This window comes from Hyperolius riggenbachi, chromosome 9 (genome assembly GCF_040937935.1).
Source record: "Hyperolius riggenbachi isolate aHypRig1 chromosome 9, aHypRig1.pri, whole genome shotgun sequence".
Taxonomy (NCBI): Eukaryota; Metazoa; Chordata; class Amphibia; order Anura; family Hyperoliidae; genus Hyperolius; species Hyperolius riggenbachi.
The window spans coordinates 188,070,946-188,086,260 of record NC_090654.1 but is presented as its reverse complement, the minus strand read 5'-3'; the positions used below and the strand labels follow the sequence as shown (position 1 = coordinate 188,086,260).

The window sequence follows — 15,315 nt, the reverse complement described above, 5'->3', positions numbered from 1 at the left end:
GTGTTCTGCATTTCCTCTCCCTGTTCTGACCAGGGTCGGGACATGCTAGATATGACACACTGCTCCTGATAACACGAGAAGAGACAACATACCTAAACTAGCAAATTCACATGCTAGAAAGAAAGGAAGAAGTGGGACACAGCATACAGTCAGACACAGAGGCGCTTGACAATACTGCATGTCATGCTCTTAATTGACCTGATGAAGTGTGCAACTGGTCTCACAAAACACATCACTTTTGAGCTTTTGAGCCCAACTACTAACCTTCCCTTCCCCCGATACAGGGGACTATAATTCAGATCAGATGTTTTTGTGGCTACACTTGTTAGGGTTGTGAAGATCATGATGGCCAAACTTGTTTTATGATCCTTGTGAGATGGGTCCACCACAGGTTGTGAAGGTCACCAAGGGGAGGCAAGGGAAGGGGTGTGAATGTTGGGGGGACCCCATCAAAGTTTTGCTGCAGGGCCTCATGAATTTTTTAATGTCTCTCAGGATCTCCAGAAGCTGGGGGGGAGGTGTCACAACAAATTACCATTTCCTCCCATAGCTATTGCAGTTATAAAGATGAAGAACTGTGTCCTACGCTCCTAATGCATGTTCCTTTATGTCAAGTTCACTGAATGAAGCTAAGCTGCAAGATAATAATACTGTGGCCGGAGGTACAGAAATTTGGTACCAGTTGTGAGAAGCTGATATGTGTGCTAACGTACCTGTGTCCCCTTCCGAACCTGGAAAAGCAGCTTTGTTTGTATCAGTCCTCTAACAGGATAACTATACTTTCAACACATTTTCTAATGTTGAGATATATTATGCAACAGCTTTGAAACTAAGAGGGCACAGTATTTTTGGAGAAATTCTGGAGTTCTGTTAAATAGGGCCTGCAGCAACAGGCAATCTTATTAATAATATACTGTTCTGTTTCCCTCTGGATGCTAAAGGTTGTTGATGGAAGGTTGTTGTTGGGAAATAGAGTGCTTATTGAGAGTAGCAAAGCCTATCTTCCTTCTTCCAGCAGTGCCTAGTAATCTTCCATGATAAACGGCTCCTTCTGTCCTAGAACAATGGTATCCAAATCTGCTCTCAATTCTCCTTAGCAATGCATATTTTGTTGATAACGACACAGATAATCCACATTTGTGATAGACTAAACATTCTATTTGTCCATCTATGAGGTTACCTGTAAAAATGCACTATTAGGGGAGCTTGAGGTCAACATTGGGAAACACTGTCCTAAAAAAAAACACTCATACTTTGATATGATTTTTATTTGATATATAATTGCTTTATGTTCCCCTAACAATGTTCTTATTGGTCATTGCAAGAGACAAAGACTGAACATGAATAACATTCTGACTTAAACTGCAAGCTCCAGTGGCCACTTTGGAAAAACCTGCATGGGCCTAGCATTTTTATAATCCCAAGGCACTATACATTAAAGAGAGAAGACGCAGAACATTTTTATCTCACTTTTCTCTTGGCGGACTCAAAGCGCCAGAGCTGCAGCCAGTAGACTCAGTAGGCAGAAGCAGTTTTAGGGAGTCTTGCCCAAGGTCGCCTTACTGAATATGTGCTGGCTTACTGAACAGAAAGAGAAGAGATGGGAACCCTGGTCTCCTATGTCAGAGGCAGAGGCCTTAAAACCAGTACACTATCAAACCCTGGTCTCCTGTGTCAGAGGCAGAGCCCTTAAAGTGTTCCAGAGACGGTAATAAAGAAAGAATCGATACTTACCCCGGGCTTCCTCCAGCCCCATAAGCAGCTCTGAGTCCTCGGGCCGTCCTCCCGAGTGCCTCCGTTCGTCCACAAACAGCCCCAGTAACTGGCTCAGTCGCGTCAGTCAGGGTCTTCTGCGCATGCTCGGGAGGTCCTCAAACGCTGGCTTGATTTTCTTCTGGCACTGTACTTGGCCTGAGGAAGTGGGCTGTGACCCACAAAATGTGTTGCCAAGTGCATATTAAAGTCCGTTACAAATTATTTTGAACGTGTCATCAATGAGGTAAGCCACCTCACACTTTTTTCATTTTAGTTGCCTTTAACATAGTTTTATCATACCTTGGGCATCTCCTTCTCCCCTTTCCTGTGTCAGAGGCAGAGCCCTTAACCAGTGTCAAAGGCAGAGCCCTTAACTAGTGCACTATGCAGCTACTGCTGGATAGTGCCTTATGGGAAAACCACATTTGCCTACAAAATGATGCCTCATCCAACAACCATGAACAGTACATTTCTGGCCAGCAGACTACTTGAGTACGACCAAAAAATCTGGTGAGGGATTTGATGGTGCAGTTTTTCAGTCTTTTTTCTGTTTAAGTAACCTGTTTGCGTACATTTCCAAGTCATTTTGTTGAAGCTGAATACTGTCCTCTGATAGTAACAGGCTACACAGCCGGGTCTGTACTGCTTTCAGTGTATCCTCAGGACATTGAAAAAACGCTCAACTCAGCCAATGGAAACCTACAGCATCTGATTCTGAGGCAATAAATGTAAGATGATCTGTGGTAAAAGAAAAATAAGGTCTTTCTACTGTAAAGCAAGAAGTGCAGAAGCAGCAAATACAGAATGCAGAAAACAGGAAATATAAACACAAACAACGTAAATAAAAATTACCGTATTTTCCGCCGTATCAGACACACTTTTTCTCCCCAAAAAATGGGGAGAAAAAGTCCCTGCGTCTTATACAGCAAAGGCAGGGAATCCCCAACTTACGGACGCCCACTGATACGAACCGCCGACCCGCCATTGGGGATTCCCGGCCTTGCCTGTGTACCGCTGTGGCTGCGTTCCCCCTTGTCTCTACCCTCTCCTGTGTCACCGAACCCCCCCCCCCCCGCCCCGTGTGAGAAGCAGCAGCCGCAGAAGCTTGCCTCCTCCATCATGCCCGCGGCGATTGAAGACATCCGGCTTCTGTGTGCGGCTTCCTCTAGTGCCGGCTTCTAATGACGCGTAATTGATGGCGCATCATTAGAAGCTGGCACTAGAGGAAGCCGCACACAGGCGCCAGATGTCTTCAATCGCCGCAGGCAAGATGGAGGAGGTGAGCTTCTGCGGCTGCCGCTTCTCACATGGGGGGGACCCGGAGACACAGGAGGGGTATAAACAAGCGGGGGGGGGGGAGGACTCACAGCGGGACACATAGAGTGGAGGAGAGAGGAGGACCAATAAGGCTGACAGGAGGACACTTGGGGGAGACAGGAGGACACTTGGGGGAGACAGGAGGACACTTAGAGGGGGACAGGAGGACACATGGATATGACAGAAGGACACCTGGGGGTACAGCACTGACACCTGGGGGTACAGCACTGACACCTGGGGGTACAGCACTGACACCTGGGGGTACAGCAATGACACCTGGGGGTACAGCAATGACAGGAGGACACCTGGGGGTGACAGGAGGACACCTGGGAGAGACATGGGGTCACAGGAGGGCACCATTTGGGGGAGGTCATGTGCAAGACGCTCCTGAAATATGGACGCACCAGTTTTAGTTTTTAGTTTTTTCCCTGGTTTTTGCCTTCTAAACCTAGGTGTGTCTTATATTTCAGAGCGTCTTATACGGTGCGAAATACGGTAACAACCATTCTTTATACACAACAATTTATACATGGGCAAAGCAATCATTTTTTTAGAAAGAATATTCATTTTTACTAAATAGCTGACCTGTATTTAGGCACTGCATAGCCCACACTAAGTCAGAGCAGACATCTTTATACTTGTGCAAATGACCGCAGATTCTGGGGTGGTAAATATAATGAGCGCCTGATAGGAGATTGCTTTAGCTAATGTAAAATAAATATGCAGTCTCCTCGTAGATCAACACTGCAATATATAATCTTCTTCCACCATCTGTTAGAAATTGTTTGTATAGTTCCAGATTTTTCCTTCCTCCGTTCAATTAAAGGTGCAGAAAGGCACGGTTACCGCTGTCAGGCATGTGCCCACTTCCAGCCCTGTTTGTTTTGGTTAAGGAATTTGAGGCAAAGGAAGAAACAGATTAGGGGAAGTGGAAACATATTGGATATAGATGAACAATGAATGAAGGACAGGAGTCATCCTGTCTCTGAAGAATGAAGGCTTATTTTTTTATTAAAGGGGGTCTGGAGGGAAGATGAAAACAGAATTAGTGGTGCTCCTAGGGGTTAAAAGGACATTACTGGAAAAGGGCATAGCTAGGCCAGTAACAACCAATATGATTCCAATAACATGAAGACACATAGCCGGCTTCATGGATCGAGATGAGTACATATGCCCTCCCACCCCTTCCTTTCTGTCTAGGGACCTCTATAGAGGCTAATTACTTTTTCTTGGAATTTGTACACAGACGGAGTGAGGGACAGCAATAGAAATGTGAAGGCGGCTCTAATTCTGCCCCATTTTACAAAAATGTCTTAGTTGCTGCTGTCTCTTTTTATCTTAGATACATTTATCTACTTCCTGTCACAGCAGGAAATGAGGGAAATTATCCTTGATGTGGTACAGACAGCAATACAATCTCAAAAATCACCGTTCTATGCTAGCCAAAGCTAAAGTAACATTTATCCAGGAGATGAACTTCAAGTACTTCAGCTGTATGCTGCAGTTCACATATATAAGATATATACAGATATAACACAGGATGTTAGCTTCACAATGGTTTTTTTGACACTGGAAGGCAAAATCTCTCCTTTCAAAGCTATCCAAGTCTCGTTATTGAACATGTGACTACCTCAGCTGTCTGTAGCGCAAAGTAATGTCATCTGTGTAAAAACAACCACTCCCAAAGCAATGCAATGCTGCCCTCAACATTTTTATTTCATCTTCTGACTGACCATTCCACCTCCAGAGTGCGTAAGCCTTGTGACGGAAAAGGAGCAGCTGCCACAGTCTTCCATGTTTATAGTGCGTCAAAGTAAAAAACTCCTGGGTGGCAGGAAGGGAGAGAGGTGTGTAAATATGAGCTGCTGATGACATAGCTCAGTGGGCACAATCATCTGATAAGGCTCCAGGAAAAGCAAAAGCAGAGATTTCGGGTATTGTTTTTTAACAGATTTATCTTTTTCAATTTTATAATAATATAGCAAATCTAATGGTGCACTGGGGACATTTTAATTGCAATTTCTCTTTAAAGCGTTATAAAACCCTGACATAATATTCAATAAAAACTTATTTTCCTTCTTTTTATATCACATACCGTTCTCATATTTGCTTTTGTGCATAAGTATTATTATTCATTTAGAAATTACAAGTTCCCAAAGTACACTTTTTTTGCTCTCAGAGCTTACTTTGCATTTTATTCATAACTGGTTCTTCATCTTGTAATGTAAGCAGAAATGCTTTCTGAGTGTCTGACAGTGTTCAGGAGATTCTGCCATGTCAGAGAAGTGTTTACTTAATTGTATCAAGTGTGGAATGTAAACACAAGATAACATTATCTCCAGTTCGGATGCGTCCAGCTTTTCCGGCAGGGAGCTTGTAAGTCCTGTGTTTAACCCTTTGAATGCTGTTCTAGTAAAAAAAAATGGTGGTAGTATATAATATGCTGTAAATAATCTTTTAGAGCAAAGAAGAAATGCTCAGTTTCATTCCGCTTTAATATCCTTTTAATTAGACTAAGGGCAAAGTGGTTCCCTATTGCCAGCCTATTTTTAACAAACACAACAACCTTGCTATAGCAATTTCTTTTAAAATAAGGTTAACATTTCCTCTACCTGTGGAACCATTCTGCACTGTTTGAAAATTGCAATCACTATTGTAATAGCAGAGAGCCCCTCACAGCGAGGATATAAAGGATGTTATTAGATTTGATTTGTAATTGTTCCTCTCGCGTCATTTGCCTGTATGTTTAATGATTACTAAGACAGTCTTCCTGTGACTAGCCTGACATATCTAATTATATTTGATCTTTACGAACATTGTATTTGCCTATCCAATGATGCGGTTTACTGACCATACCAAATAGCATTCTTCTAATGATAAAGGCACAGCAGTCGGCGTTAAGTGGCAATGTCAGGAGCAGAAGACAGGCTTGGTGATTGGGGACGTGCTATTCAACTTCTTTTGCCTTTGATGTTTCATTTCTGCAGCAAAAAAAAAAAAATAGAATTATATGCGCACTAACAGGAATGGTATTTATGCGGGTGACGAATGGGGAGATGGCATGGTGCAACAAAGTCATGCAGCATTCTGGAATTCCATAGAAGAGAGACAAATAAGTCGTGCTGAGCAGCAGGCCTTGGCTACAAGTAGCTGTCATGGTTCATCTTGATCACAACTCAAAATTCTTTTGATTCTAACATCTTCTGGAGGAGCCTTATAAGGAATCAAAGTGCATGTGTTTAGTTCTGGCATGCCGCAACTCTTCAGAAGGGAACATGTTTAATGAGCCTCTATGGAAAGGTAGGGTGGTGGTGGTGCAGCCATGCTGCTATGGATAAGTGCGCATGCATGAAACGCGTAGGGCGGAGCTACAAGCGTTGGAGAGTCGGTGTGGAAGAGTTTATGTTACGCTATGCTTGTTTTTACTGGGACCATGTGAGTGTATTATCTTTGAAAACTTTTAATAAATGTACATTTTTACGCTATGAGAAGCTCTTCAGTTGATAGGTTGGCATGAAACTGTTGCTCTTATGATGATCCATCTACTTGAAGTTTTGCTGTGGGCGATTACCAGGATGATCTAAGCGAGTTTGCTGTCTTATAGCTTGGACAGCTATAGATCAGGTGAGAGGCCACGTGTGCTGTTGAAAGATATCTACATGCACCAGGGAGAGTGTGGAATTTGAGATTGGAGGTGTTTTATTGCTGTCTGTGACCTGGCAGCCACATTATACGGTGAGAACCTGTGAGACCCTGTCTGTGGTGGAAGCACTGGGTGTTTGGGAAAAAGGCAATATAGTTATACAGTATCACGCTATGGTCTGTTTTTTGTTTTCTTTGAGTGATATCACTGCAAGAAGACTCTGTCTCTGTGAGTGCAGTATCTTGGAGGAGTCAGAGCGTACATCTTATGCTTGACAATTGATACTGTGATCCTAGGACTTTTAGTTAAGCAAAAAGGAGAAAAACTGATGAAGTTTGGAATATTTAACTTGGAGGGCTTTTAGAATTGTTTGTGTGAGTGCGCATATACATAGAAACTGGTGAATTGCCATGGTGAGAATATAGCTAGCAGGATAGCGCAAATGTTAGTTGCGGTGTGTTGTGGATATTGTTACTGATTTATTTATTTTTTTGCAAAAAAAACTGCACCTGCCCCTAGAACAAAACTTTTAAAATAAGACAGACGACTGACTGTTTAGATGCCCAGCTTATCATTGCTAGAAATCTTTAGAAATGACTAGGAAATTATGAGATATAGCCAGAAGTAAGAGTGTTCATTGTGGAGACACCACAGTCAGCTGTATGACCAGGAGCCAAATGGTGCAGTATTGTGGGATATTAGATGTTAATTTTGAAGTATAAAAGTATTTATACTCACAAAGGTGGGTTGCAATCCCTGCAACCACCATATATCGCCTACAGGGAAATATCAGTCCCCGCTCGGTATTCCAAGTCCTACTCTCCTTCTTGGTTGTAGATAACCCCACCTGGAAGAACATCTCCTAAGGAGATGGGATGTGCAGTACTGGGGGTGGAGGCACCAAAAATTAGGTATTGCAAAAAAGCAAAAACAAAGAGGGGAGGGACGTATCTTTGCCACTCCAGATGTAAAAACCCAAAACACAGGCTAAGTATAGAAAAAATGATATGACTTATTCAGCACAATTAAAAGGACAACGTGTTCCACGGGTCTCAGCCCGCTTCTTCAGGTCAATACTAGTGCCTTTAAATTACGGTCACTAGCATGGGCGCCCATTGGGTTTTTACATCTGGAATGGCAAAGATACCTCCCTCCCCTTTTTGTTTTTGCCTTATTGCAATACCTAATTTTTGGGTGCCTCCATCCCCCAGTAATGAGATATAGCCACTTTTTTTCTCTTTAGCTCTTTTTTCCTTTGCTCTCTCTTCTTCCCCCTCCAGGGTTGCTTGCCATGTTTATCATCTACTCTTCTAGAGCAGGGAATTACCATACTATGGGATTGTCAAACTATGGGATTGAAAATAGCTATTTTCTGAAGCACTTATCTCAACCTGTCTCTCAATGTTACTTGTTTTTTTAAGGTTTTTCTGCCAGGAAGGGGTCATTAGCTCTTCTCTGTTTCATCATTTAAAATACATAGTGTAATTTGTAAACTGGAAATATTATAGAATCAGGCAATGTTATAGAAAAACAGCTATATAACTGAACATATAAACATGAAACTCTTTTCTTTGCGACTAATGTTCTATTAATTATCCGTACTACAAAAACAATTCATTTTATCATAATATTTCTTTTTCGCTTCAGTGTCACTTTAAAAATGAACATATTAAATTGAAAATAAATGATGAGACTTATTTATCTTACTATTCTTATATTTATCAGCAGTACTGCACATACAATTAATTATCTCACAAGTTTATTTTCACTTCAGGTCCACTTTAATGTATGACCTGGACCAACAACTCGGCACCCAACACATTTTTCTATGCAACCTTTATTACCCTCACCCAGCCCACCACTTAATTAATTTCTTTAGCTTTTCACTGACTCACCTCATCAAAAGTACAACATGGGCTTAGCATGGGCTTGGGCCATTTATCTTACTAATATTATACATGCAAAAGTTTGGATGTTTGTATACTGCATCACGCAAAAATGTCTGAATGGATTTGAATGAAATTTGGCACACACATATTACATTACCTGGAATAACATATAGGATACTTTTTATCCCCATAACCAAAAAGTGGGTGGAGACAAATACAAATTTCACTGGGGAAATGTAAACTGCAGCCAGTCTTGGTGACTGAGATGCAGAAAAGTGGGTGGAGCTTACAAAAGCCAATCAAAATTTAGCTAATGATTTTGAAAGGAAATATTTAATTGCTGCCATTCTTGCTCTGTTAATGGCACAAGCCTCAAACCTGGTACAGTTGGTCATTGGGTGACTCTGGTTCAAATTCAGAAAAGGGGGTGGGGCCAGAAACAGCCAATCTGATTTGTTTCATTTCAATGCAAATTATTTATGCCAAAGACCGCAAAGCTGACAAACTTAGTCATTGAGTAATTGTGTGAGGAAAAGTGGATGCAGCTAAATACACACCCGAGCAATGACCGGGTCATCAGTGGGTGGAGACAAATACAAATTTCACTAGGAAAATGGAAACTGCACCCATTCTTACATTGTTAATGGTAGGGTTCTCAAACGTTGCACATTTGGTCACTGGGTGACTGGGATTAATATTCAAAAAAGTGGGTGGAGCCTACAAACAGGGCAGCCATCAGGGGGGGACAACTGACACTGCAGTGAGGGGCCCAGGGCTTCTGGGGGCCCTGGGCCCCCCCAAAGCGCTGGAAGTGCTGCATATATGGCTGCGGGCCTGTGGCTCACTAACCACCAGCGCTTGAACGTGGGGTAGCAGGGGAGTGAGCCTGCTACAGCAGACTTTCTATACTGGGGCACCACCTATATCTGGCTACAGGCTACCTATACTGGGCCACCACATATACCTAGCTACCTATACTGGGGCACCACTTATACTTGGTTACTTATACTGGGGTGCCTATAGCTTGCTACCTATACTGGGGGCCCCTGTACCTAGCTAACCTATACTGGTGCACCCCCGATACCAGGCTACCTATACTGGGGGCAACTATACCAGGCTACCTATGCCGGGGCACCACCTATAGTTGAATACATATACTGGGGCACCTGTATCTTGCTGGACTATACTGGGGCACCAGCTATAGCTGGCTACCTATACTGAGGCACCACCTATACTTGGCTACTTATACTGAGACGCCTATAGCTTGCTACCTATACTGGGGGCACCTGTACCTGGCTAACCTATACTGGCTCACCACCCATACCAGGCTACCTATACTGGGGCAACTATACCAGCCTACCTATACCAGGGCACCACCTATAGTTGAATACATATACTGGGGTACCTGTATCTTGCTGGACTATATTGGGGCACCAGCTATACCAGGCTACCTATACTGGGGGGGCATCTACACCAGTCTACCTATACTGGGGCACCATCTATAGCTGGTTACTTATACTGGGGGAACCTATACCTGGCTACCTATACTGGGGCACCTATGCCTGGATTCCTATACTGGGGGCACCTATACCTGGCTAGGGCAGGGGGACGAGCTGAGACAGAAGGGGTCAAGAGGTGACACAGGGGGATAAAAGAGGCACAGGGGGAACAGAGGTGGACAAAAGAGGCATAGGAAGAAAAGAGATGAGACAGGAAGATGAGGTCACACAGAGGGACACAAAAGAGGCATAAACTGAGGTGAGACAGAGGGGGACAAAAGAGGCACAGGAAGAAAAGAGGGGGACAAAAGAGAATGGATAAGGGACAAGAACGGACTTACAAGTAACTAGGGACTACCTGTATGTTGCTTGTATTTGGCTCCACCCACAACATGCCATGGTCACGCCCACTTTTTGCCGCATCATGCTGTGCATGCCGCTTTCTTCAGTGTCGGAGCCATGCACATTTTTCACTGCAGCGCACTTATCACTCGAACACGGGGGTGGGGTGGCTAGTGGGCGGGCACAGCAACAAGTGGGTGGGCCCAGGAAGTGGGGCAGGCCTGATGATGTGTGAGGGGCCCGAAAATTTCTGATGGCGGCCCTGCCTACAAAGCCAATCAAAATTCACCTATTGATTTTCAAGGGGAATATTTATATGCTGCTATTCTTGAACTGTTAATGGCACAAGCCTCAAACCTGGTACAGTTGGTCATTGGGTAAATGAGGTTCAAATTCAGAAAAGGGGTGGAGCCACAGCCAATCAGATTTGTTTCATTTCAATGCAATTTTTTTATGCCAAAGACCACAAAGCTTCCAAAACTAGGTCATTGAGTAATTGTGTGTGTGTTTGGGTTAGAAAAAGTGGGCAGAGACAACACCAGCCAAATACATACCCAGGCAACACCGGGCCATCAGCTAGTACTGTATAAAGGTGAGGCTTGCTATTGCCATGCAGAGTTCTTTGGGGAGGCTACAAGGATGCTCTGTAAGAAAGGCTCTTTTCCTAGGAGAACATTTTTTATCTTCTCTTTAAAATAACTTTTCAGCACTTTGCAATTGAAAAAGAGTCTTGTTAAAGGGAATCTGAAGTAGAGGGATATGGAGGCTGACATTTTTTAAACGGTGCAGATTGCCTGGCTGTCCTGCTGATCCTCTATCTCTAATACTTTTAGCGATAGACCCTGAACTAGTATGAATGGTCACCAGGACTGGCAGGCAACTGGCATTGTTTAAAAGGAAATAATGATGGCAGCCTTCCTATAACTATCACTTTAAGCTAGCTGGTACGTGAGAGTCTAGCATGGGAACTGATATGAATTTGTTTACTCTACTTTTATAATTTGCCACAGTAAGTGGAAACAATCTGTGAATTTACTATTTAGAAAAGGGTTATGAGTGCTCCCTAGACCCTCAATATCACTTCTTCTATTCACTATCAGATTCCTGACTATTGCGATGAGGCGTTGTGCCCCAGGAGATGGCTGCAGTGATCCCCAGCAAGTAGCTGGCATTCTTGCTCTTTATACATGATTTTGCTGGTGAAAATGTTTCATAAAACATAGCGGCAATCTCAAACAAATATACATTTTATAACTATCAGCACATAAAGTACAGTTAGTGTACATACAAACCCTTTTTCTCTAGAGAAGACTCTGGCCTCAATTCATAATCAAGCATTACCACATTCGGTAATGCTGAAAACAGCTGATTTTTCAAAGCATTTAGGAAAGTGTCAATTCATCAAGGCTATTGCCGCATAGAAAGCCGAAATTACCGAGCAGTAATGTAAATTACCGACTTGTGCTGTATTTTACCGTGCTGTAAATACCTCAACACATGTCAGTAAATGTGAATCATCAAGATTACAGCTTGCGGTAAAGCCAAGTAATCTACTGGAATTACCAGCAGCTCTCCTCTATGGGAAACAGTGCAGAGGAGCCGTAACTCACACAAGCAGAGAGGGATAAGCTATGACTGACAGGAGCAGAAGCCAATAGAAACAATCCCTGTCTCCTGCAAGTCCTGCTGAACTGACATTGATAGGTTACAAAGGTTTCTCGGGAGGGTCCAGAATATCTACCGCCAGACAGCGAGCAGAGAGAAAAGAACAAAAGTGGTTTCCCTGTCTCCCTTCAGACGTTTAACCTTTTAGGTTCCTGTTTGAAGATGCAGAGTAGCTAGTGGGGAAATCACCTAAGCATGGCAAATAATGTCTCTTGGAGTTCATCTAAGCTCTGTCAATTAAATAAAATATTAAGAAAGACTAATGGACAGATTCAGAGCGAGCAGAGGCAGTATAACAAAAAAGTACATTCTAAAGGGATTTGGGGATGCCTCTTACTATTGTAATGCCTTCACTGCATGGAACAGCTTGTAACAACACAGAGACACTCCGCACTGCTCTGCTGATACCGAACGGGTTTTTGTGAATTGAAGCATAGTATTTCGGCAAATTCTGCCATACCTGTGAAAATATTGATCAATTAGCAAAGACAAATCTAAAATTACAAATGCAGTATTTTCCCGACTTTTTTTTTTATTGAACATCTTTTAATGAATTGAAGCCATTGTACCTTATGTATTACCCTTTTAGCCCATTTTACTCTTATAAAAGAATTTTCAGTATTTTACATCAATTTATCTAGCCTTGTAAATAAGTTAATTAACCTCCATTTTCTGTTCCTTGCAGTGCTCTGTATCCTGTGGACGAGGCGTGAAGACCAGAGCCATATACTGCATCACAAAGGATGGCACCCATGTGGGACAGGAATACTGTAAACATCTGGCAAAGCCAAACATACGGAAGAAGTGCAGAGGAGGCAGGTGTCCAAAGTGGAAGGCTGGAGAGTGGGGAAAGGTAAGAGTCACTCCTCAGCTTTAGACTGGTGCTCTTAGGTTGCTTCCTTTTCTGCATTGCTTGTATCAACACGTGTTTACATAACCTGATAATAGTAAGGCTCTCCTAGATGATATTGAGTTATTGAATATTCATTAAATATGTACTGTTGTATGCACATCTGCAGTGAGAACTTTTCATTCGCTAAGGCTCGGTTCCCATTAGAGTGGATGCCAAACGGCATGGAAAACGCATCTGCTTAATGGATGCCCATCCATTTTGCATGTGCTCTACTGTCCATTGTGGTTGTTGTACCAGCCGCCATGCAAAAACCCACATGTCAACCATGAACCAATGAGAATCCTGCTGCGAATTCTCATTGGTCTTTTGCAATCCAATGAGGATCCCTATGCTTCTGCCTGGCACTGATCTGTTCGCCAGGACAGACCGGAGGAAACAGCAAACACGGCGATTGAAGCGGACAGAGCGGATGCAGAGACTGGCCTAGTGAGAATGGACACTGTCCATTTTAATAGACTTTAATTGTGCCTGTGCATCTGGTGTTTTATGTTCCTTTCCAGAAAAAGGTGGCTTTTTTACAAGGGGAAGCTGATCCTATTTATAACAAAAGCATGCAAGGATGGATTTACCCATAGGCACTCTACTATACTGGGGCACCTATAGCTGGCATGAGGGGGGGGGGGGGGGGGGGGAAGCACATACGAATGTCTATGGGAAGGGGTGTGGCCTATGATAAGGGGCGGGGTTTAGGGCACCAGAGCTTATGAACCTATAGGCTCCTGAGCTGTAAATCCAGCCCTGAACAAAAGGGTATGTTTTCTGCACAGGTGGGAACTGAGCCTAACCAAGACTGTTCATTTAATTAAAGTTCTCACTGCATGTTTATGTACAGATGCCTCTTTATTGACCAGCCCTTCCTCTGGTCCAATATATCTCAGGTGGCATTTGCCACAATAGGTTGACAAGATGGTGTATATTCTCCAGTGGATTTCACCCGAAGAGAATCTTACTAATTCAGAATCTGAGACTGGTGCGGAGGCAACTCAGTTTATATAAAACTATTATAAACAGGTTAAGAAGGAGTGTGTAGGTGTTGGCTTACCTCCCAAAACAACTTCACTCTGGAAAATGAGCCAAAGCCTTAATTAATATCACCATCTGTAGACAACACGTTGCATGGGAAACTTACACTCCCTCAGGTCATAAAAAGTACCTGAATCAAACACAAATTGTGTGCTGCACTACCCCCACATCATGTGCTATGGCCTCAATAAAAATATGCACTCAAAGAAGAGAAAGAATGGTCATGTAACAGCACCACCTGTTGTCAAGTATAACAAATTACAGATTTATTTCAAGTTATTAAAGCCACATAAAACCATTTAAAAACATATATTAAACCTCCTCATTGGCCATCAGTATCATTATAAATCAATGTCATTTACTCGGTTCTGTCAGAGCTGCTTCAATGTCTGAACCCAGTTCAAAAGTGCATATAGCAGGGGGATTGCCGTTTGTATACCAACCAAAGTGCCCTGTGCATAAAAGAAAAATATAGTGCATACAATGTCCAATAAGATCAATTAATCATAATACCAAAGTTATCACCTTTGACAGTGGCATGCCGTAACCAGTGGCGTAGCTAAGGAGCTGGGGGCCCCGATGCAAGGTTTACAACGGGGCCCCCAAGCACTCTATACATAACAATTGATACGGTGCACCAAAACCTGCCAAGGACAATTACTGTGTCAGAGGTGCAAGAAGGGGATGGGGAACAGTTTGTTAATGATTACCACTATTCAAAGTATCTATAGAAGTTATTATTATGAGCACAGGACCAATAAAGAGCTAATACTGTAGTTGAGGAAGGACCCTTCGGGGGGGCCCTATGTCCCAAGGACCCCGATGCGGTCCCAACCTCTGCACCCCCTATTGCTATGCCCCTGCCGTAAACAATATTAACTAAACCGACAACCTTGCCTAACAAACACACAATCACACACAGACAGACACCTGACAATGAATGTTTTTGTTGTGGAAACATGATTTGCACACCAGTTCAGCAAAGTATTGGTGCTTTTAACTCTTTTTAGGGCCTGAGCCCACTGCTGCATTTATAAAAACACATGCGTTGTTCAAGCTTTTTTGAAATGTGTTTAATGCGTTTTAACGCGTTTACATGTTAAAACGCTTTAAACCACCCTAAAATGCATTTCAAAAACACATGCGTTTTTATAAATGCAGCAATGAGCTCAGGCCTTCAAAGGGATTCTGTCCTTTGTGATGCGAACATATGCCAATAGTAAGCCTTGCCTGAAGTGAATTTTTAGCACTGACCTATATGCTGTAATT

The 15,315-nt window shown here is 42.9% G+C and overlaps 1 protein-coding gene and 1 long non-coding RNA gene across 6 annotated transcripts in view; one reads left to right on the top strand and one right to left on the bottom strand.

Annotated features, from left to right (window-relative positions):
• Window positions 1-15,315, top strand: part of ADAMTS9 (ADAM metallopeptidase with thrombospondin type 1 motif 9) — a 421,594-nt gene that overhangs the window by 272,172 nt on the left and 134,107 nt on the right. For all 4 annotated transcript variants that reach the window (XM_068253803.1, XM_068253802.1, XM_068253804.1 and 1 more), the window contains one exon: window positions 12,796-12,963. In XM_068253803.1, coding sequence (XP_068109904.1) covers window positions 12,796-12,963 — 168 coding nt within the window. The remainder of the gene's footprint in view (window positions 1-12,795; window positions 12,964-15,315) is intronic.
• The window catches only part of LOC137532842 (uncharacterized), a 49,636-nt gene continuing 35,621 nt past the window's right edge, over window positions 1,301-15,315 (bottom strand). Inside the window, exons 2-3 of one of the 2 annotated variants that reach the window (XR_011024024.1) lie at window positions 5,924-6,053; window positions 1,301-2,493 (exon numbers count right to left, since the gene is read on the bottom strand). This is a non-coding gene — a long non-coding RNA (uncharacterized lncRNA). The remainder of the gene's footprint in view (window positions 2,494-5,923; window positions 6,054-15,315) is intronic. The other variant, XR_011024023.1, reaches the window with a different exon arrangement.